Raw genomic sequence first — 23,394 nt, 5'->3', positions numbered from 1 at the left:
CGTTAAACGTTTTGTGTTCATTGATCTGGCCAAACTACATCATGATGTGGTCAACGAGTGATAGGTACCTATTCTATTTCATGAAATACCTATGACCATTGCATGAAATGATCGAACACACAAAATGATCAATTCTAAGATCTCGCCACAACATAGACATTTATTTAACTATCAAAGGTTTAGATTCGTTCAGAGGTCCACGTGGGTACAATTTATTCTGGTTCGCGTTAAATTTAGTGGAAGACCCTTTGAACTTGATTTCTAACCAAAATGACCCTTTATTGAGCCACAATATAGGAGATTCGAGTATGTAGTCGACTACAATCCATCCATCTACTTCGAAGTTTAGTTCTATTAAATACTTGTGATTCTATTTACAATACTAATACCTACACAGACACCACTCACACCCGTAAGCTATAAGGATATACTATAGTTATAAGAGAATTATACCTGCTTACTTCTCGGACTTGAAATCATGAGGAAACTCACATTCCCCTCGTGTGACGCAGTTCACTTCATTCACATCATGTCTGTATGCCCAAAGGGGTAGGCAGAGGTGTACTATCCACTGTCCCATGTAAAAGGGGCGAAGTCTTTTACCATTCATTCCACTTGATATTAACTCGGAATCATGGTCTGAATCACCCCCCTCGGTATTCGTTACGATGTCACTAACACCGTGTAAAGCATCACGCCTCTATCCCCGAAAGGGTAGGCAGAGGTGTATAGTATATATATACACACACATACCACGCCAGCTATTAAAGTCCCATATAATAGGGGGCGAGTCTAATGCCATTAACCGGAAACGAATCCGGAAAACGACGTGATATCAATTTATTTATGCCCCAAACACGATTACGAATTAGAAGTTTAGAACCCGAGTCGGAATTTATAATAACCTTATTTTCGAACAAGTGTCTTTTATTAGATTGTATGTCAGCAAAAATTATAAACTTTGTGAATTCGTGACCCCAAAACTTAGAGATCATGACATGACATTCATCTTGTTAATACTTTACAGGGCTCTAAATTAATTTAGCCTAAAGGATCACTTTGACAGCGAAACTTGAGATGTTTCAATATTAGGATAACATAACTTGAAAAAGGCTAATAAAATTATATTAGACCACATCGAAAACTCCGCTAAATTAAAATTCTTTGCGAAATTCTTTCAAAGGGAACTAACTAGGCGTTCATAAAAAAGCTGCTGTTTTGCTTTCAGTTTTAATTTTGTATTCCTGAAAAGGTAATTTTCTTTTATGTAGCAATTCAGTAGACATCATATTTAACCTTTAAAGGTATTTTATAAATTACAGTTGCTACTAACGGACACAGCTGCTGTCATAAATTATTTATTCTGTTTTATTTTTATTATGTAGTCTTGTAGAGCAGATAGCTTTGTGAAACAAGGTATTTTTAAATGTTACTTATTCATGTTTGTATATATCTTAATTGTTATGTTTTTTTTGTAGTTATCTACAAAATTAATATTGAATAAGGTTTAGACCATTCGTGTATGTCTTTGTTGTCTGATATTAATTAATAAACGTAGTCATAACATTACCTCGCGGCTGGTATTTTGTGAGCAGTGTTCACAGAACACATTCATGGCCATGGCTGCCTAGTTAGTTCACATATTATAACAACAACAAACAAGCTTGTAGCTTGCTTACATTTTGTAGTTTGTATTATGCAACACTCGCCAGGGTACCAGGAAAACAGAGCGAGCTCAGAGGTAGCACATTTCAATAATTCAGACGCAATGAGCATTGAGCTAGCTTGCAGACTACGAGGCTGCAGTAACAACATCGTTACACCTCAGGGTCCGTATACTAGGAACATTTATTACAGAAACTCATTCCGAGCGGCAGTTTTATTTCCTTTATGAGTTTTATCACACCGTCTGATGATGTATGATACCCTGGTGGGAGACTGGAGAAGACAATTTTTTATTGAGGTCAACCATGTCGTTAACTTTATTGTTCTAACAAAATTACGTGAAGTCGTTACCTACAAAAAAAATGGGTGTATAGTTTATTAGACACAATTTGATAATACACATACAAATACATTCCATTCAACTACAATTGTAATAACATAATATTAAAAATAATTTTAAAATAATGGCCCGCGCACGCCTTCCAAAAGTCCGGGACTCCATAGTTCCGAGATATGGAAACTACATACAATAATAATAATAATTAATGAGTAAAAAATGACCAGCTCACGACATCGAGGCACAGTCCTCAGAATACTGGCCACCTTGCCGATCTGCACCGCGAAACTGACCCTTTGAGCAATATAACTGCCAGCTCTAAGTCGGACGCTGCTCATCGGAGGCGCGCTGAAATCTGCTTTAAAACTTGAAGCGCTTCTGAACCCCATGGGCCCATCGTTTCCACAGCAAAAGGAAGAAAAATGATTTGGGAGTTCGAGATGAATGTTAGATGAGATTGGCATCATAAATATTATAATAAGCTCACAACTATAGACCCAATTAGGCTAGTCAGAGGTGCCTATATCTACCGAACTCTCTCCAACGTAACAGGTGGTGAACTCTATCGCCGTCTATGATGGTCGAGCCAACTGTATTAATGAAGACATAGAATAAGGAATAATACGTATAAAACGGCAACTCTCCGCTCCCCACCAGCGTCTGAGCTAGGTTCACCTCACCTTTACCTCTAGACTTGAATCGTATGGCGTCAGACGTCACACATACAGACGCGCGTGTACGATAACGTCAATGTATGGTGTCTGTGTAAAATGAGGTTGCCTGTACGAAGTGTGTCTGCCAACCATTGCCCAATGGCTCAAATTAGCTTTCAAACGTTTTTTCGATTCTGCTCCGCACCACCCAAATCCCCTGGTAGTTGCGGCTTCCGAATACATCTCGCTTAGGGACGGTACTGACAAGTATCGGCGTCCGAAGGACGTAATATACGATCCCGACGACCCGATTACTCTAGCCATAGAGGCAGCCAATCAGCTCGCGACACCAAACACTTCAGAACCCCGATACCGACCCCGCCAGCGTGGTCGACGATTTCCCTCATTCAGCGCTTATCGCTATCGACCCACTAGGGTCGATTAATCCTTTCAATATTCTTCCTCTCAGACGACGCCCTGAGCCGAGGTTCGCGCCCAACTGGGCACCCTCAGGCCTGTTGTCTTAAGCGTTGTACCGGGTGAGAGCCTTCAGCGCTCCCCATTTGTCCGGCCAAGTAGTTAATGCCATCTGCGGCAAATCTACAACAAGTAACGTCAAAAAAAAAATGTACAAAGTGTACGGGGTGTGCTTAAGATAAATTAATAACTCATTGGTGCAAGTCCGAAGTTTGAACTCTCTCCGCAAATCATCACACAGTGACTTTTATACCTAAGCTGTTTGTGTGTGTATGACAGTATGTGTCAGATGTTTGTGTATGCATGTGTAGAATATAGTAGGTAGGTAGCGTTTTAGTTTTAAAGCCTCGTCAACTGGCGCGCAGGCCATGAATATATACTCCGTTTGCATATATTACTTGCTTAAGCTCAATTCTCACTAGCAATCTCATTTAATTCGCTGTATCAGACGTCTACATTAGAGCATATATTATTTAAATGGAGTCGTAGAGGTATACTGTTAATTGTAAACGTAAAATATTTTTCCTACTTTTGCTAGAACATAAAATTAAAATATTGGAATTATGTCCTTAGAAAAGGTTCAGTACGATCTACTCTGAACCGGCCGGCGTGCGTGTATGAAACGATTGATGGAGGAAGCAAGAGGAGTATGTCAGGATGGAATTCTATAGTCACTGCCTACCCCGGTGGGAAATAGGCGTCAGTTTATGTAGGCATATATTTATGTATATTAGGTGTTTTCACGGCTAATACCTAGCCAGGGTCAGCGGCTTAACGTGCCCTCACGGAATCATTTTATTTTTTCAGACAGTTAAGTGATTCAAGCCTGCAAAACCCTTACCAAACAAAGGACAGTCTCACAAAGTGATTTCAATGTTCAATCTTAACTGGACCTTCAGATCGTGAGTCTGACGCGAGGGTTTTGAACATCAGCGCTCAAAAAGTAGGACGCATAGTTACCAAACAACTTATATAACACACGTCAATTTTAAGCAGATATTTAAAAAGTCCTTCCATAATTTTATATTTTGGCAATAATCCGACAGAATTAACTTCACAACACACGTCAAACAGGTTGTATATGCGCGAAATACCTATTTTATTCGCCCGGGTCATTCATTCTATTTAAAATTAACAGTTATCAATCATCCGTCCCTTTTATTTTACGCGGATAACAAAATGACAGGTATAACTTAAAATAAATTTAGGATGACCGGAATCGGGGCCATTACATTTGTAAATAATTATTTTATTATTTATAATCCTGACGAAAACGAGGCATGATAGACGTATTAATCCCACCGGATGTCACATAAATATTAGAGGGAGATCAATTACTGGATTTGTAAGGTAATCCGTCAGAGCATATTATAGAGGTATACGTACCTACATAATATAAGCGCACGACAATTATTCCCTATTGGATCCTTTCTCTGACATTGTGCTTATTTATTAGCTCCACTGTAAATAAATACATTTCAATAAAAGAAAGAAAGAAAGACAGAAAAAATATTTATTCGACATACTTATTGTTTTAACATATTAACACAAAATAATACAATTATGAATGTCTGCCGAAACGGTACCACCTCAGCATAATGCTATAGCCTAGCATATAGCCTAGACTATGACGCTGATTTTCAGTTGAAACCGGTAAGGTAATCAGGTAACACATTAAACAAAAACAATGTACACGAAGTCTAAGTACATTGATTACACACACACACACACACACACACACACACACACACACACACACACACACACACACACACACACACACACACACACACACACACACACACGCACACACACATTTATTTATTCATTTATTTTTGCAATAGATGTAGTATCACGCCTATACCCCGAAAGGGGTAGGCAGTGGTGTATAGTAACCCACTCGCCGCTATATTTAAGTCCCATTTAATAGGGTGCGAGCATATTCCTAGTTTTACATAACTACCTATGTTTTGTATTTGGAACGAAATTCCCTTCATATAAAAAAAAATAATGTCAACTAATGTCAAGTCAAAAAGTCTAGCATCAAATCGAATACTAAATAAGTGGGTAGAGATACTGTACTAAGGTCGCAGTGAATAAAGGTCACGAATTGTAATCCCTGTTGAATGAAATAAAGTCCCAGGTTACTTTAGCTCTACATTTTCGAATACTTACATAAGTAAAATTAATTAACAGAGTAAATTTAATAATAAGTACATGCTAAAAATCGACACTATAAATAACCTAAGTACTTACCTCATTTTCTATCATAAAATTGCGTAGGTACCTACTAATATTTTTACTTGTAAAAATAAATAAATACTGCATTTGAGTGATTTAATCAGTATGTGGGCGACATACAAATTCATACAATGCCTTATCTGCTTTAACGAGTGCTGACGTCATACTCGCACGACCGGTTACTCGCTTCTGTCTCGCTATTTCAGCGCGTCTGCCAAGCGGGGATATAGCTCAGTGGTAGAGCATTCGACTGCAGATCGAGAGGTCCCCGGTTCAAACCCGGGTGTCCCCTGTGAAATCTCTTTTTGAGTTTTCTTTTTGGTTGACAAACGTTTTCAATAAAAAGTTCTCACTTTTCTAAATAGTTTTATCGCAATACTGTGCAATGGTTTATTTTCTGTGGATGTATTTTCTTCTTTCTTTTTTTTACGTTTGAGACACTTTTCGTTCAACAATTTCTGACACTCAGATTGCAAAGTTAGTCGTAAAGTTAGTCTCGTATGTTCATTCGACACCGTCGTATGTTGATACCGATGTTTTATAATACAGGATGTTAGTAACACCCGTACCGAATACTGAGGGGGTGATTCAGCTCATGAGGTTCGCGAATGCGCATATGGGCAACATTTTTTTAAATTCTAATCAAATTAATTTTCGATAATTTTTTGAGCTCTCTCAGACTACACTATGTAATTTACGGGACACTCTGTAGGTGTACGACCAATATAGCTGACCAGTTTAACTACTACATATCGTCACTGAAAAGGCAAAAATACGTAAGTGCCAAAATGTCATTTCAAGAAAAAGCCGTTTAAAGTAGCTTTTTCGTTTTTTTAACATAACTTTTTACCAATTTATTCAATTTAGATGACATCAACGTAAGATTACACGGTTTTTCATTTTCTATATCTAGCATTAAATGTTATAAAACGGACTGCTATTTTAGGATATTTTGGCGGTTATGTAATTTTGCCTTTCCAGTGACGATAATATAAACAGGGTGTAGGTAAGTGACATGATCTGAGTTAATATCAAAAACACAAAAAAAATAAACTGGTCAGCTATATTGGTCGTACACCTACAGAGTGTCCCGTACTCGTAAATTACATAGTGTAGTCTAAGATAGTTAAAAAATAATCGAAAATTAATTAAATTAGAATTTAAAAAAATGTGTTGCCGAAATGCGCATTCGGGAACCTGTAGAAAACATAAGCGGTATTGCCACACGAAATGGCAAACCGTATCTTATTTGTATTTCAAATATGTAAGGTAATGGAAAACTCAATAAGTAATTCAATGATAACAATGTCGAATAATAATGCTCTCTCGTTTTATTTATAAGCAGGATTGTACGTATCATTAAATATAATAGGCTACTTGACAATCTAGTCAAATGAGATACTTTTTACGAAAAGTCAAAACGTTTTCTGAGTTTGGAAATACTGGCCTGTCAATCGATCAAACAATCAATAAAACCGGTCAAACATCGTACTCATTGTTACTTAATTCATAAATAAAATTTTAAAATAAGTGGAAAAATAAAATGGCTTTTATTTCTAAGTATAAGAATAACAGTTTATAATGTATCTTTGACCCGTTTAAATATCCTATTGGGACTCGGGAAGAAATCACATCAAAAGGAGATTCTTGTAAAAATGATTATGTATTAGGTTTCTGTATAGATGTATCCGATCAAAAACATAAATGTGAAATGACAGCCAAGTTCAATATCATGTTAAATGCCTTGGTTGTCGACTTCAACGACAAAAGAAGTGAGATCTAAATGGGTGCCAAGTTCAATGGTTAGTCCTGAAATTTATTTATAAGTAACAGTATAACAATAATAAATAAATAAATATCATATCTTCTTATAACATAAGATAATGTATTGTAGCCTAAGGTCTGTCTTAACTATTTTTTTTTTGTATACTAAGTATGTCATCCTTATAAAGTAGTACTTATGCTTGAACCAATCACAGATGAGCACAACTTTAATAAGTATTTATGTAACTAATTGTAAAATAAAATTATTAATTCATATAAAATGAGGTATATATTTACCTGATCAGTAAGTGAGGGGTCAGCTCCGTGAGCTAGCAGCAGCTCCGCGATATCGTTGGCATCAGCTGCGCACGCGGCGTGCAGAGCTGACGATCCCACCTGTAGGGACAGAGAGTTGTTAGTATAATAATAGCAAAACTTTGAAGACAGATGGGACCGAAGAAAAAACGGAACGTGTTCCTCTGACTACCCCAAATGGGAATAGAGTCGTGAGCTTATATGTAATAAATTAGCGACCTCGCTGGTGTGAAATGCAATCCGTGTGACGTGTGCTGTCAACTTAATTCTGTCGGGTTATACGCCATCATTATCTTCATGCCCTTATCCCAATCTATGTGACCTCATTTGCCTTGCATGCCAGAATACAGTCATGCTGTGCCGACCCCGGTACAACATATATTTTGGCATGTATTCTTATTTTTTGTCGGGTTATACGCCAACGTTCCTAAGTGTAAATTTTTAAAGACTTGTTTAAGATTTCTGGCTGAAATTGACGTCTTCCATAAATTTTTAGCCTGTGGTTTACCCGTCCCTTTCCTCTTCGGCGGATAAGAAAACGACAGAGTATAACTTAAAATAAAATTAGAATCAGTGCCATTGTTTTTGTAACTTATTTCATATTCCCTACAGTGTGTTACTTAAAACATTTCCCGTGTCATTAGGAAGAAAATGTCAAAGACAGCTGGTGTCGCCCCCGGACACAATACATTACCAACATTTATCATTAGTATTACATTACATCCATTCCACACCACATCTGTACTCAGAGCACATCATCATAATATTGTATTGGCGTATTTGTAATTTCTTATCTTCTATGCTATTGAAAGCCAAAACATATAGCTAGTGACACTCTGTAAAATAATTTAAAAAATCATGAATTTTGTGACGGAAAATTCCACTTGATATTAAATCAAAATCATGAATTAAATCATCGCTCTCAGTATTAAATATGGTATTTGTAATTTATTTTATTTTATGCCATGAAAGCGAAAATATGCAGCTAGTGACATTCTGTAAAATAATTTAAAAAATCATGAATCTTGTGACGGAAAATTCCACTTGATATTAACTCAAAATCATGAACTGAATTATCCCCCTCAGTATTAGACACGGTGTCACTAACACCCTTTAAAATGTGTTGGACTGCTTACCTTCTCGGATATATGTCGCAGGGATATGATAAAAACGGGGATTTATCATATCCCTGCGACAAAAATTTAAATTTAAACCTTTAAAATACCAAAGCAAAATTATTTTTGTCATTTCACTGAACCAATTTAGGGATTTGTTCAATTCACCAGATTTGTTTAGGAAAAAGATAAAATCGTGTTGTTATTTTAACATCTTCCGTGATTTGATCAAATCCCTTAGGGAATTGATCAAATCCCCGTTTTTATCATATCCCTGCGACATATACATAAGGAGACAGTAAGCGCATGCAGACTGTCCGTCATCTATATTGTTTTTGAAGAACGTAGCCTGGAAAGTCCCTCATTGAATCTAGTTTTATTTTTTTAATAAGTAGGTATATGTATAATACACACTCCTTACTAAATTGAGTGCGAGGAAAATTGCCGTAGATACTCTATAATTATCGCCGCTACTCGTACACTGTAGAGTTTAAAAATAGCTGGTTTTTTATACACTTCGCGTAGATATGCATGAATTAGGCAATGATACAAAAACACATCCGACAACAGAGAAGACCGTCGAAATATAAAATTATAAACTAGTAAGACGTGATTTTTTTTACACTTTTTAAAGGTATGTTGCAACAAAGTGTTGCAATAATAGGCTACTTGACAACCTAGTCAAATGAGATACTTTTTACGAAACGTCAAAACGAACATTTTCTTTGGGGTTTGTATGGAAATACTGTCCCGTGACGTCATTAACAGCTGTCAAACGTCGTACTTGTTGTTACTTAATTCATAAATAAAATTCGAAAATAAGTCGAAAAGTAAAATGAGATTGATTTTTGATCATTGTAGATTGGCTTCTACATTAGTATTTTATAATTTATCTTTGACCCAGTCAAATACCCTATTAATGTCAACACCCCTTACACGTTTATACATACTAGGTACCGAGTTATGTAAGCCCGTTTTGTCCTTTCGGAGCACAGAGGTATTTGTAATAAGTTTGTAATTTTCATGAAACTTGGCAACAAGCACTCGTATGGCAGGCATTGATATGAAGTTCTTGCGAGTAATATTGTTCTTAAGGCTTCGTTTGAGTTTAATTAGCTTTCTGCGAGAAATTGGATACCTACTCACCGAGTTTGAACAGACTACTAGGGTCTATTTGTTTATTTTTTCCTTAAATTTAATCCTTACTAAGGATAATATATGCCTTGAGCCGAGGTTCGCGCCCAACTGGGCACCCTCAGACCTGTTGTCTTAAATTTTGTACCGGTTGAGACCCCTCGACGCTCTCTCCATTGGTCCGGCCCAGCAGTTAATGCCATTTGCGACAAATCTACAATAAGTCACGTCAAAAGAAAATCTTCGATCATAAGCATACTTACATTATTTTGTAAGTGCACATTAGCTCCGAACGATAACAGATGTTCGACGATGCCCCTACAGCCCTGCGCACACGCCATTTGCAACGCTGTCACACCATTCTGCCGGCAAAACAGGTAATAGTATACCTCATAGAATGGCATTACAGAGATATGCTGCTTTACCAATAAGAAATGTACATACGGTGGACGTGTGCTAAGCGTTTGACAGCCAAGCAAATTTCAATCGAAGTATTTTCTATTCAGATTCAATTTTGCATGGCTTCCAAATACTTTAAGACTCACGTTTACCGTTTGCTTATTAGTGCGAAAGAGATGTTACCAGGAAAATATAGTGTTTTATTCGCAGTATCCCAGAACTAGAACAATACATTTAACAAAGTAATTGCACAGTATATTTACAAATAAAAACTTAAATCTTAATTATCTCTTAGATAGCATATCATTTCTCTTAGATAAAGCATTCACTTGGGAACTTATGAATAATGGTATTCAATTCTGGAATATTCTAGATGACAAAGTTCTTGAACATTATAGATAGGTGTCAAGTTCTGGAATATTCTAGATATCAAATTACTTACTGCTCGCAGGTGCTACGAGCTTCATAGATCAGTCAGTTAGAAACAGATAACATACATCACCTACGACTGCTGCGAGGAACACGCGTTTAGAAGTCTACATAGACTAACATATACGAATATTGTGCAATTCCAACAATGATACATAAAGGGTGTCAGTGACATCGTAACGAACACTAAGGGGGTGATTCAGACCATGATTCTGAGTTAATATCAAGTGGAGTTTTCCGTCGCCAAATTCATGTTTTTTTTAGTATTTTTTAATTATTTTCAATTCTATACTTTTGCGATCGAAAATTCCATTTGATGTTAACTCAGAATAATGAGCTGAATCAGCCCCCTCAGTATTCGTTACGATGTCACTTACACCCCGTACCAGTACATACCTACAGGTAGATACAAGTAGGTATGAGTGTTAGTGACATCGTAACGAATACTGAGGGGGATGAGTCAGACAATGATTCTGACTGATATCAAGTGGAATTTGCTGTCGGAAAATTTATGAAAATTGTAGTGTTTTTTTTTTATTATTTTCAGTTCCAAACTCAGAATCATGGTCAATCATCCATCAAAGTTTTCGTTACGATGTCACTAACACCCTGTATACATACGGGTCAAATTGATAACCTCCTATTTAAACGACTTGAAACATAAGTAATTAAATAAGTAGGTAGGTAACTAGGTATATTTCATTTGGACGGATATTAATAAGTAAGTAGTCGCTGAACAACATAAAAGGCTTCGTCCAATTTATGTGAAAAGCTCCATTTCAACTTCAAATTCACCTGTCATTGTGTTCCACAAATACTTGCCCATTTATCGTAATCTCTTTTACGTTAATTAATGTACCTAAAACATGTTTATTTACGTTTTAAACATTTTGAACACAATTAATTTCTAACAATGATAATATTTTAAAATAGGTGACTAAATTATATTTTCATTGAAAATATTAAACACTTAATTTAATATTATGGATTTCAAATTCAATCTAACTTTGAACGTTTTCATTTAATTTTAGACGGCCGGGTACAATTTGGGCAAACTTGAACTTAAGTCATTATAAACAGATTTGCTAATAGAAGGACTTGATAATAGCCGGATAATAGGTAGGAGGTATCTACTTCGTGGTTTATGAGCGTCTTCTGGGAATTAACTTTAAATGAAATGGCAGGTCGAAGGTTCGTTGAATTTCAAAACGTCCATAAAAGTTTTCTGATTCAATTACTTAGTCACTTTATTACACCTAACACGACTTTCACGATCTGGTCAATAAATTGATGACATGGTTTATAATATTTTGTCTATTTATCTAAAATTAAAACACGACAGGTTTTTTGTGATGCATTAACAGGAATACAGAACGTGACAAATAACTTTATAAACTAACAAACATCCGAATTGGGTGACGTCAACCGATAAGGCAACAAGGAAATCAACGGCTTTGGCCGTGAGAAAATCCCTGACTAAGACTTACATTACCACAAGTACCAGGGCGGCATGAACTTTTGAGAACTTACGTTGTCTGTAGCGTCGACTTGGCATTCCGTCTCGAGCAGCGTCCTTACAAGTTCTGTATGACGGTGAACAGCTGCTAAGTGTAACGGGGTTCGGCCTGAGTTGTCTCGCGCCTCCCGTGCCGCCCCCCGCGATACCAGGAGCGCAGCGGTAGTACAGTGCCCACCTTCGCATGCTACATGGAGTGCTGTTCGACCGACCTGTAAAAATGGACTTTGCTACAGTACTAGACCGGCATATCAATATTAGGGTAACATAATTCGAAGACATGAAACTCTTCACTTTACGACAGCTTAATTACGTTACGAGACAGGTAAGTATTCAAATCAAAACTTTATATAATCAGTTCCATGAAAGTACAGGCACTAATGAAACAATATAAACAAGTAACGAGCTTTTGATACCAATTAGTATTTCTCGCAAGGCTTAAAATATATTTGTAATACATGAGAAATGTCATAATCACCACCCACGTAATTAATTTGGCAACAGATTGTAAGATTAGTAAGACATGGTAATGAAATGTCTTTTGTTGTTAGACTATGTAGGTAGCTAGACTATATATATGGGTCCAATACTTGGACACGATTGTCATCAAACAAACGGTTCACTGAATATCGCAAATTGCTCAAAGTTTACGCTCGTTTTCAATTAACGAAACGTTTTTTTGCTATAAAACAAGTAGGTAATAAAAACAGCAATAATTCTCGCGAATTTATCATCTGTGAATAGGACCGGGTCGCCGTAATTGGACCGTTGTGTGGTTCTGACATGTGACAGAGGGATTTAGTCATTGGACGAGCGGTGGAAAATTCTTCTCGTGCTATGAAACCCTGGTACTCGGAATGAAATTTTCCAGTACCTGTATTTTGTACTTACTGTATGGGACTCTTAATAAACTTAGTAAACAACGTGACGAATGAGAATGTATTTTGTCATGATTTAAAATTATGTTAGGTCTCAACTCAGAAACTCTATACATATAGACTTTTTTAATTAAAAGATTTGTGCGTTTGACCACGATTCAGCCTGGTCTAAAGCAGCGATGTGGTATAAGGTGGAGCACGCAAACTCAGAGTGCCTTGAAAATCTCCAAATCGTTGAAAAACACCCAATATTTACCTATTTATTTTTATTGCTAAACAGACTACTAAAAAACTGAATAGGTAAGTAAGTCTGTAAAATTATAAACATATTAAAATGTATTTTAATACACTCTACATGAGGAGCTCGGTGGCGCAGCGGTTAACACGCTCGGTCTGCGATTGTTGAAGTAAAGCAACTTTCGCAAAGGCCGGTCATAGGATGGGTGACCACAAAAAAAAGTTTTCATCTCGAGCTCCTCCGTGCTTCGGAAGGCACGTTAAGCCGTTGGTCCCGGCTGCATTAGCAGTCGTTAATAACCATCAATCCGCACTGGGCCCGCGTGATGGTTTAAGGCCCGATCTCCCTATCCATCCATAGGGAAGGCCCGTGCCCCAGCAGTGGGGACGTTGATGGGCTGATGATGACGACACTCTACATAAACGCATACTCTACATAATTTATACACTTATATGAAACTGTATTTATTTATTATTACATATTACAGTATTTAGAACTTGTTACTTGTACAAGTCTACAAGGACAGACTTGCCCGAAGACATTGACGAGGCCTAAGATGGAGCCCAGAAGGTTCAAAAAAGGTGCTTTTCGAACCTAAAACTAAAACATTAAGAACCATATCCAATACCAATAGTACCAGGATGGGACACGTAACGACCCTCGTGAAGCTTTGATTATGATTTATTACCACGCAATCACATTATTTGACGGGTATAATATAGACTAGGTTAAGTCACTGAATTTCGTATGCGGTACGGTATGGCGAACAATATTTATTGGGTTAATTACTGTATCGATATCGGTACCACAGAACATCATTGTTTCAACAAACATAATTTTGTGAACAAACAATTTGTGTACCTACGTTAAACTTCTGGGTGCTTGTTCTTAGATCATCATCATGTTGGCAATTTCAAAAAAGGAACGTTACGTCACTTTTTAAGAGAAAAACGTTTTGGCGGGTGTTCCGTCTGCGACTACGAGGAAAAAAAAACAAGTGAAGACGATTATTGTGGAGAGAAGCGAAAACTGAAAGACTATTTGTTGTATTCTTTTGTATTAATATTTCTTATTATAATTTGTAGTAATAATATTTGGTTTCCGTAATAAGAGAGATATTTGAGCTACTTAACATTTACTGATTAAAACTGGGTATGTTACTAATTTTTACGTTTTATTGTAGAGTTTGCTAACAATCACCCTAGCATTATCCCGTTTTTCACAGGTTCCGCTTACCTAACCTGAAAATTTGACAGTTCCAGTTTTTTACAGAAGCGATTGCAGTTAATTTTAAAGTGAATGAATGAGTATCCCGGGAGAATAAAATAGGCCTCGTTGAAGTGCAACCCGTTTGACGTGTGCTGTCAACTTATTTCTGAAATGAAACGAAACGAAACGAAATGAAACGAAACGAAATGAAATGAAATGAAATGAAATGAAATGAAATGAAATGAAATGAAATGAAATGAAATGAAATGAAATGAAATGAAATGAAATGAAATGAAATGAAATTTATTGTCATAAATGTGGTAAGTATCATGAGTATCTGTCTGGTTATTGGGCAATATAAAATTTTGGGACGGTTATTTTTGTTCTAATTCTATGCCTGTCGATTACGTCTCTTTCCTTTTCGGCGGATTAGAAAATGACAGGTATAACTTAAAAACTGGAATCAACACTAGATGAGATGGAAACTACACGCTTTCATTAAAGCTAAGTCAAAGACAGACATCTACATAGTAGAGTACAAGCCTTGGTACAAGGCTCTGTGTTCTTTCAAAGGAATTAGACCGAGTCAGTCTGCCTTTATACAAGGTAAGTACATGTGTAATCAGCCGGCTTAGGCTGTGAGTCTGTGTGACGTCATTTTTATCTTTATGTTTGTTACTCTGTAATTATGGTACTAATAGACCTAGAAATACGTACGTTTACCAAATTGGGATTGTCCTTAAAAAGTGTAAAATACAGGGTGTTAGTGACATCGTAACGAAAACTTTGAGGGATGATTCAGGCCATGATTCTGAGTTGATGTCAAGTGGAATTTTCCGTCGCAAAAGTATGAAACGGAAACTAATTTAAATAATCTCTAAAATTTTCATGACTTCTCCGACAGGAAATTCCACTTGATATCGACTCAGAATCATGGTCTGAATCATCCCCTTCAGTATTCGTTACAGTGTCACTAACACCCATACCTACTTGTATGGCTACTGTATGTACTTGTATGGGGTGTAAGTGACATCGTAACGAATACTGAGAGGGATGATTCAGCTCATTATTCTGAGTTAATGTCAAGTGGAATTTTCCATCGCAAAAGTATAGAATTGAAAATAATTTAAAAAAACTAAAAAAAATAACATGAATTTTGCGACGGAAAATTCCACTTGATATTAACTCAGAATCATGGCCTGAATCATCCCTCTGAGTATTCGTTACGATGTCACTAACACCCTGTATATACACCCGCTCCTCGTTAGTAAATTATGTTTAACTCCCAAGTATTTAACATTAACCGAGCACAAATGGTACTAACCACCTCATTTAAAAAAATAAAATTAAAAGGTACCTATAATTGGACACCATGCCATAATTCAAATTAAAAAAATATCTAACATAAACTACATTTTGAATCGTATTTTTTACATAACGTACATAACAAACACTGCAGCTTCTTACAACCTAAGTATATAGCAGTGGAAAAGGAGCTGCAAGATAAACCTCAGCACAGCGCCCTAGACGTTCTATTTATAAAAAAAAACATAAAATATTGTTATACAATTAGTTAATTTGGTACTTACCTCATCAGCATACCACCTAATGGCATAGGTACCTCGCTAAACCACATAGTTCGTTTGGTAATATTTAATACTAACTTCTGCCTGCGGCTTCGCTCGCGTTAAATTCGGAGTAACGGTTCCCCTTTCCTAATGATCTAATTTTTAGCTTCCAACCTTGAAAACTGCGAAAAGACCCATATAAAATTTCACCTCCTCTTCGAAGGGATTGGGGGCAAATTAAAATAAAACAAAATAATGCATGATATTTTTGTGAGTCATAAATAGTACGCGTACCATTTTTTAGCCTTGAAAATTGCGGAATGCTTCATACAAACTTCACCCCCCATTTCAGGGAAGGTGGGGGTTAGAAAGAGACAAAGAGCAGCATAATGTCACTCTTCATCCTTTCAGCTATTCCACTTAAAAAATCGCGTCAATTCGTCGCTCCGTTTCGTCGCGAAAGACGGACTGTTGGCAACACCAACACAATTTAAAAAATAAAAAATATAGTTTGTTAGTCTGACGTCACTTCCTGTTACATTTCGTCCATCATCGTTGTAAGCTCCATTTGTTGCTCGCATAATTTACGCGAAATAAAAGTGTTTATTCAAGTCTCCGAGTGTTTTAATCTGTTTTAATTAGTGCAGTGAAAGCAGCTCAACCTCAACATCTACACATACAGTCCACTAGCCCCAGCTGACATGGTCCTTCGAGCCGGATTTGAACCAGCGACCTATGGCTATGTTTTGGAGAAGAAATAACGCTTCGGAAATTTTGCGCTACAAGCATCACGATTTGGAGCAGAGCGACGACACTTCGCAGCGCGACGCAATATATACCATCTTTATTGGTACAACGCCTTCCCGCCACGCAAGAAGACGATCATACGAAGAAATCAAGAATTTCCATTTTGGTCGGCATTGCTTTCAATTACGCCGCCATTTTCTCTTGGGGCGCAAGCACGGAACGGCAACGTCGCGCGCGCAAAGGAAGAAATTTGGAGGGAACGACGACGGGGTCGTCACACGAGGCCACCGGGGATTATACTTCACGAGCTTGCCTAGCAATCGACGTCACTGATTGGCGCTTTACATTTGACAGCGTCCAATCACGATCAACGCGTCCGCTTCACTCTTCCCCATTCGCAAGTTTATTTCCCAGAATCGGCCGAGCCTGCGCGCGTCGTATGAGTAGTTCATTCAACCAGCGAGCGCGCAGAAATCTCACAGCGAGTTTTTACCGCCGACGCCGACGAGTTTTATTGCAATTTTCGTTTGTTTACATTATAACAAACAGTGAAAATAACATTATTTAGTTAATTAATTACATAGTAAGTGATTGGTGCTAAGTTTGTGCAAGATGACGACGACTAGCGAGCTGGTTGCCACGCGAGGATATCTCAAAGGTACAATTACACGTATTTACAACTCTGTGTCGACTCAGGAAAATGTTTCTTCCGCGCAAACTGAAACACTGCTTGCCAAAAAACAAAAGCTAATGCAAGCATTTTCAGAATATGAAACTTCAAACATAAAAATGTTGTCGTTAGATAAAAATGCCAACCTCGAAAGCGACATAACAGAGGTCGAAAATAAGTACTATAGCATTCTCACTATAATAAACAATGAGATTAGTCGTCGTGAGCGCGATTCCAACCAGCAAGCTTCGTCCCCATCATGTAAATTAAAATTACCAGCAATTGATGTGCCTGTTTTCAGTGGAAAGTTTACGGATTACACGCCTTTCATCAACTTATTTAATTCATTGATTGATAGTAACAAATCTATTGATTTTGTTCAAAAGCTATACTATTTACGATCTTATTTGAAAGATGAGGCGCTAGACCTAATAAAAAACTTACCACTGACGGCAGATAGTTACAATAAGGCCATTACTCTATTGGACAATAGGTATAACAATAAGTTTAGAATTGTAAACGAACATATTACCACCATCCTTGATATGAAACCTGTAACAAAATCAACAGCAAGCAATCTTAGGGAATTTGTTGCTACAGTTAGACAGGAACTTGCTGCATTATCCAACTTAGAGCCAAATACGCAATATTGGGATGCTATATTGTTGTGTGTTCTATCCCGCAAACTAGATTTGTTCACGAGCCGAGCGTACCAGCTTGAGAGGGACACCCAGCAAGATCCAACAATGGACGACTTCCTTGCCTTCCTGACCAAGAGGGCCCTGGCGATGGAGAATGCTGAACCAGGTATCGGCCAGCAGCGGCTGCAGCAGCCCAGAGATCCAAGGGAGCAGTATCGAGGTCCAGCAGGCAGAGCAGTAGTTACCAATGCTACGGCTCAACCACCAGCTTGTCTATACTGTAAGTTGAATCACAAATTATATTTATGTCCCGGTTTCAAATTATTACCTGCAAAGAAAAGAGTTCAGTTTGTTAAAGAGAAGAGCCTGTGTAACATCTGTCTAAGTGCACACACAAGAAAGTGTAGGTACCACTTCCGGTGCACAGAGTGCAAAATGGCACATCACACTCTGCTACATGTCAACACCGACTTACACAATAGTGATACCACACCAGTCGTTGCATCACCTGCCTCTTTGGCAGCGAATAACTATAATGATGTTCTTTTGCCAACAGCAAAGGTGAAAGTCTTCGCTCGAGATGGCACTCCAATTTACCTCAAAGCCCTACTTGACAGTGGGTCCCAGCTGTCTTTCATAACGGATAAAGCCGTACAGCTGCTTGACTTGAAGCCCACAGATAATAATGTCAACGTAATAGGCATCACCAATACAAAGGCAAATGTCAAACGCTGCTTACCTGTGGATATTTATTCAGTGACAAGCCCCTTCAAGGTTTCGACTACCTGCCATGTTGTGGAGCGTATAACTTGTCAACTGCCTCAAAATAAATTCGATCTCCCAAGCCTACATTTGCCGAAACATATACAACTAGCAGACGAAACATTTAACATTCCCAGTGAAATTGATTTGCTATTGGGCGCGGATGTGGTATTTCAGGTCCTGCTGCCGACGTCGGAGTCGCCGGAGCCTCCGAGCTTCCAGTTGGCGCCACCGCGTGAGCGTCCGCAGCATGCATCCTCTGCCACCGTCCATCAGCTACGTCTAATCAACACACACCTGGGCTACATAGTTGGAGGCAATTTACCCCAGCTACCTTCGTCTAATTCTGCTGGTAAAGTTAGTTTACAATGTTTACAGTGCAACGACGAAATCTCTAGTAACTTAAATAAGTTATGGAAAACTGAAAGTGTTCCTGAAACTTTTATTGAAACATCTTCAGAGCATGAGCTCTGCGAATCTATATTTAAAGACACTGTACAGTTGAAAGAGAATCGTTTTGTAGTTGCACTGCCACTTAAACTGCCTCTAGAAGAAATTAATGACGCTTTAGGGGACTCTTTCCATTTTGCATACAAGCGGTTTCTCAATTTGGAAAAGAAGTTACATAAAAACCCAGATCTTTTCTCTGAATATCAAAAATTCATACATGAATACTTGAATCTTAATCATGGCCACTATGTTGATATAGAAACGATGCAATTAAATAAGGAAGCAACATATTTTTTGCCGCACCACGCAGTACTTAAACCTGATAGCAAAACTACTAAGCTGCGCACAGTCTTTGATGGGTCTATGAAGACTAGTTTGAAAGTCTCGCTCAACGATTTACTTTTAAATGGGCCGACAGTTCAAAGGGATCTTTTTGATATTTTACTCTCCTTTCGATTTGGTACTTTCACCTTCACTACCGACATAAAACAAATGTTTCGAAATGTGAATCTAGTCTCTGACCATACTTCATTACAGAACATCCTATGGCGCGACCACCCAGACGAGACCATCAAGTGCATAAGACTGACCACTGTGACTTACGGCCTGAAGAGTTCGAGTTATCTCGCGACACGATGTCTCAAGGAGCTCGCATCGCGACATGAATGCGACCTGCCACTGGCATCATTCATAATCAGTAACTCCACTTACGTAGATGACGTACTATACTCACACAATGACTTAAACACCATTCTAGAAGCCAAGTCACAACTCCGTCAGCTATTACAGCTCGGCAGCTTCCAGACCCATAAGTGGTCATCCAATGACAGTAGAGTGATCGATGACATTCCTATGACTGAACAACACTTTGACGACCTTGACCTCGAACAAGACGACTGTAGTTTGAAGGCGTTAGGTTTGCAATTAGTCGTCAAAAATGACCAATTCAAAATTACTTGTCCAGAGCCCTTTCATAGTGATAAGATCACTAAAAGAGATATCTTGTCCTACATAGGAAAGTTTTACGACCCACTAGGTTTTGTTAGTCCTGTTGTGGTACAGGCCAAAGCTATCATGCAGAAATTATGGTCTTCCAAGACAGACTGGGATTCCACGCCTGATGACGACATTAGGAAAGAATGGCTCGAGTTTTCTTCCAGTCTTGCCGAGATGAAACCAATTTTTATTAACAGAAACATCTCTGTATCAGATGACGACATTGTGGAACTTATAGGTTTTTCAGATGCTTCCAGCACGACGGCGTATGGCTGCTGTGTCTACTTACGTGTTACCCATCCATCAGGCGACGTAGATGTACGTTTACTTTGCTCCAAGTCTCGTATCAATCCCCTGCAGAACAAGGGTATGACAGTCCCGCGTTTAGAGCTGAATGCCGCGCTGCTTCTCTCCATGCTTATTTCCAAGGTGCGGGCTACGCTGAATTTAAAAATCAAAATAAGCAATGTTTACTTATTTACAGACTCGCAAATCGTACTCGCATGGTTACACACGCAACCCATAAAGCTCACGGCTTACGTCGCGAATCGTGTGAAGGCTATTACTAACAATACAGCTGATTGTCGTTGGCTTTACGTCAACACGAAAGACAACCCGGCTGACTACATAAGCAGAGGAGTACGTCCACAAGAACTTGCTGACTGCGCTATGTGGTGGTGTGGGCCGGCTATGTTGCATGATCCTGGTTTTTGTTTTGATGTCGGTTTCAGCTTACCTTTAGACATTCCAGAGACGAAAGTTGGTCCAGCATTCTCCATCGGTCAGGCAGTCTCTACAGGGGTCGTTACTAATACTGTTTTTCAACAGCTTCACAAACATTCTAGTATTTCTAAAATGGTTCGTATAATGGCTTACGTTATGAGATTTATTAATAATTTAAAATCTCACAAAGTCACACGCAAGTTCCTTTCTAGCACAGAATTAAATTCTGCTCTAATGTTGCTTGTCAGACATGAACAAGAAGTTCATTTCAGTGAGGAAATGTCATGTATTAATAATAATAAACCTGTTAAAGGTCCCTTGCACAGCTTACATCCATTCATTGATAACATGGGCATTTTGCGCGTAGGTGGTAGGCTACATCATTCTAATATACCATACCTGCAAAAACATCAGGCTATTCTACCTAAAAATTCGCATGTTACCAAGTGCATTGTTATAAGTGAGCATGAAAGGCTGCTCCATGCAGGGCCTAAACTTTTATTGACTAATTTAAACCAAAAATTTTGGATAACAAATGGCTTAATGTTTGTAAAAAGTATAACGCATAAATGCATTGTATGTTTCAGACAAAAGGCTACAGCTTCGAAGCAGTTGATGGGCTCCCTGCCGGCCGGAAGGGTAACTGCTACAAGTCGCCCTTTCGAGAAGGTTGGAGTAGATTTCGCTGGGCCTATAGATGTCAAACTTTCACGTGTGAGACGGTCGGTCACGGGCAAGGGGTATATTTGTGTTTACGTTTGTTTCGCCACTAAGGCAGTTCATTTAGAGCTAGCGTCCGACCTCACAACTGATACCTACCTAGCATGTCTAAGACGATTCGTTTCTAGAAGGGGACTGCCCAGTGAAATATACTCCGACAACGCCAGCACCTTCAAGGGGGCACAGAGCCAGTTAACTGAACTGTATGCCTTGCAGTCCTCTCGGGACCACCAAGGGAAAGTGCATGATTATTCAGCTCAACATGGAATCGATTTTCATTTTATTCCTAGCTACTCACCTACCTTTGGTGGCCTCTGGGAGGCTGCCGTTAAAAGTACAAAGTACCACCTTAAGAGAGTAGTACAAGGTCATTTATTAACATATGAACAGATCAATACTATTCTAGTAGAAATTGAATGTATCTTAAATTCGAGGCCTCTTGTCCCTTTATCCAGTAGCGATGTTAACGATTACAGTTATCTTACTCCTGGCCACTTTATAATTGGTAATGCATTAACTATGTACCCAGAAAAGGATGTATCGAATGTACCTCAAAATAGATTAAAATTTTGGCAACTATGTACTCATGTAAAACAATCTTTTTGGAAAATGTGGCACAAGGATTACCTTAATCTCTTGCAAAATAGACCTAAGTGGTTAGATATTTCTCCTAATATAAAATTAGGGTCTCTTGTTATTTTGAAGGAGGATAATGTTCCCACCATGGAGTGGAAAATGGCTAGAGTTGTAAAACTTGTACCTGGTCATGACGGCCACGTGCGCGCTGTAGAAGTCAAGACTTCCAATGGTCATACTCATGTGCGCTCCATTGTGAAAGTGTGTGTCTTGCCCATAGATGACTAATAGTGTTATAAGATTACTTACAGTTTACAGATTTACAATTTACTTTATTTACCTTTTGTACTAGGGGCAATACATATACTCTATGTGTACTCTTTATTTGGTTTGATAAGCCAAGATTTTATGTGTATTTCTTTTCGTTGTGTAAAATGTATACTTACCAAAACTTAATTATAAGTAAAACTCTTTTATTTGATGTTTAAGCTTTATATAAACCACATACTTACGAACTTAATTTTAAGGTGTGTTCCAATTTATAATTATTGATTTAAAATAAGGCTTAACTTCGTTATTGCTTGTAACTTATTTTTATGCATACATTAGTACTTGTGTGTTTCCCTTTAGCACATAATTTGTAGCCTTACGCATGTTAGGTAACTTAGGTTTTAACTTAAATGTTTTTTTATGACTTAGAAGTGTATTTGTGATAGGTCAAATTTAGATATTTTCAACCTAAGTTCTTTGTGATAGACTTAGCTATATCTTAATGGCACTTAGTTCTTTTGTGAGGCCGCAACATGTTGGCAACACCAACACAATTTAAAAAATAAAAAATATAGTTTGTTAGTCTGACGTCACTTCCTGTTACATTTCGTCCATCATCGTTGTAAGCTCCATTTGTTGCTCGCATAATTTACGCGAAATAAAAGTGTTTATTCAAGTCTCCGAGTGTTTTAATCTGTTTTAATTAGTGCAGTGAAAGCAGCTCAACCTCAACATCTACACATACAGTCCACTAGCCCCAGCTGACACGGACGACCAAACAGACACTTTCGCATTTATAATAGATTAACACTAATGTAACACGTGACATGAGTTGACATGGGATTTAGAAAACACATTCGCTTTACTGTGAAACAAGATCAAACAGCCTTTAATAATAAAC

The 23,394-nt window shown here is 38.0% G+C and overlaps 2 protein-coding genes and 1 non-coding gene across 5 annotated transcripts in view; 2 read left to right on the top strand and 1 right to left on the bottom strand.

Annotated features, from left to right (window-relative positions):
- LOC126370701 (ankyrin repeat domain-containing protein 29-like) overlaps positions 1-23,394 on the bottom strand; it is an 80,961-nt gene that overhangs the window by 11,457 nt on the left and 46,110 nt on the right. The window contains exons 6-8 of the mRNA XM_050015712.1: positions 12,060-12,257; positions 9,965-10,063; positions 7,435-7,533 (exon numbers count right to left, since the gene is read on the bottom strand). Of these exons, the coding sequence (XP_049871669.1) occupies positions 7,435-7,533; positions 9,965-10,063; positions 12,060-12,257 (396 nt within the window). The remainder of the gene's footprint in view (positions 1-7,434; positions 7,534-9,964; positions 10,064-12,059; positions 12,258-23,394) is intronic.
- On the top strand, positions 5,594-5,665 carry Trnac-gca (transfer RNA cysteine (anticodon GCA)). Its single transcript has one exon. It is a non-coding gene; the product is annotated as a tRNA-Cys (tRNA).
- On the top strand, positions 16,871-23,172 carry LOC126370653 (uncharacterized). 3 transcript variants are annotated; one of them, XM_050015615.1, is made up of 3 exons: positions 16,871-17,268; positions 18,046-18,276; positions 18,936-23,172. In XM_050015615.1, the coding sequence occupies exons 2-3, from the start codon at positions 18,244-18,246 to the stop codon at positions 22,509-22,511; spliced, it is 3,609 nt and encodes a 1,202-aa protein (XP_049871572.1). In that variant the 5' UTR covers positions 16,871-17,268; positions 18,046-18,243; the 3' UTR covers positions 22,512-23,172. The 3 variants fall into 3 exon arrangements, with proteins under 3 accessions (XP_049871572.1, XP_049871571.1, XP_049871573.1); XM_050015614.1 differs by having other exon boundaries at positions 16,871-17,343; XM_050015616.1 differs by lacking the exon at positions 16,871-17,268 and having other exon boundaries at positions 17,352-18,276.

This window comes from Pectinophora gossypiella, chromosome 11, assembly GCF_024362695.1.
Source record: "Pectinophora gossypiella chromosome 11, ilPecGoss1.1, whole genome shotgun sequence".
Taxonomy (NCBI): domain Eukaryota; kingdom Metazoa; phylum Arthropoda; class Insecta; order Lepidoptera; family Gelechiidae; genus Pectinophora; species Pectinophora gossypiella.
The sequence above is the reverse complement of the archived record's forward strand: the minus strand, read 5'-3'. Positions and strand labels throughout refer to the sequence as shown.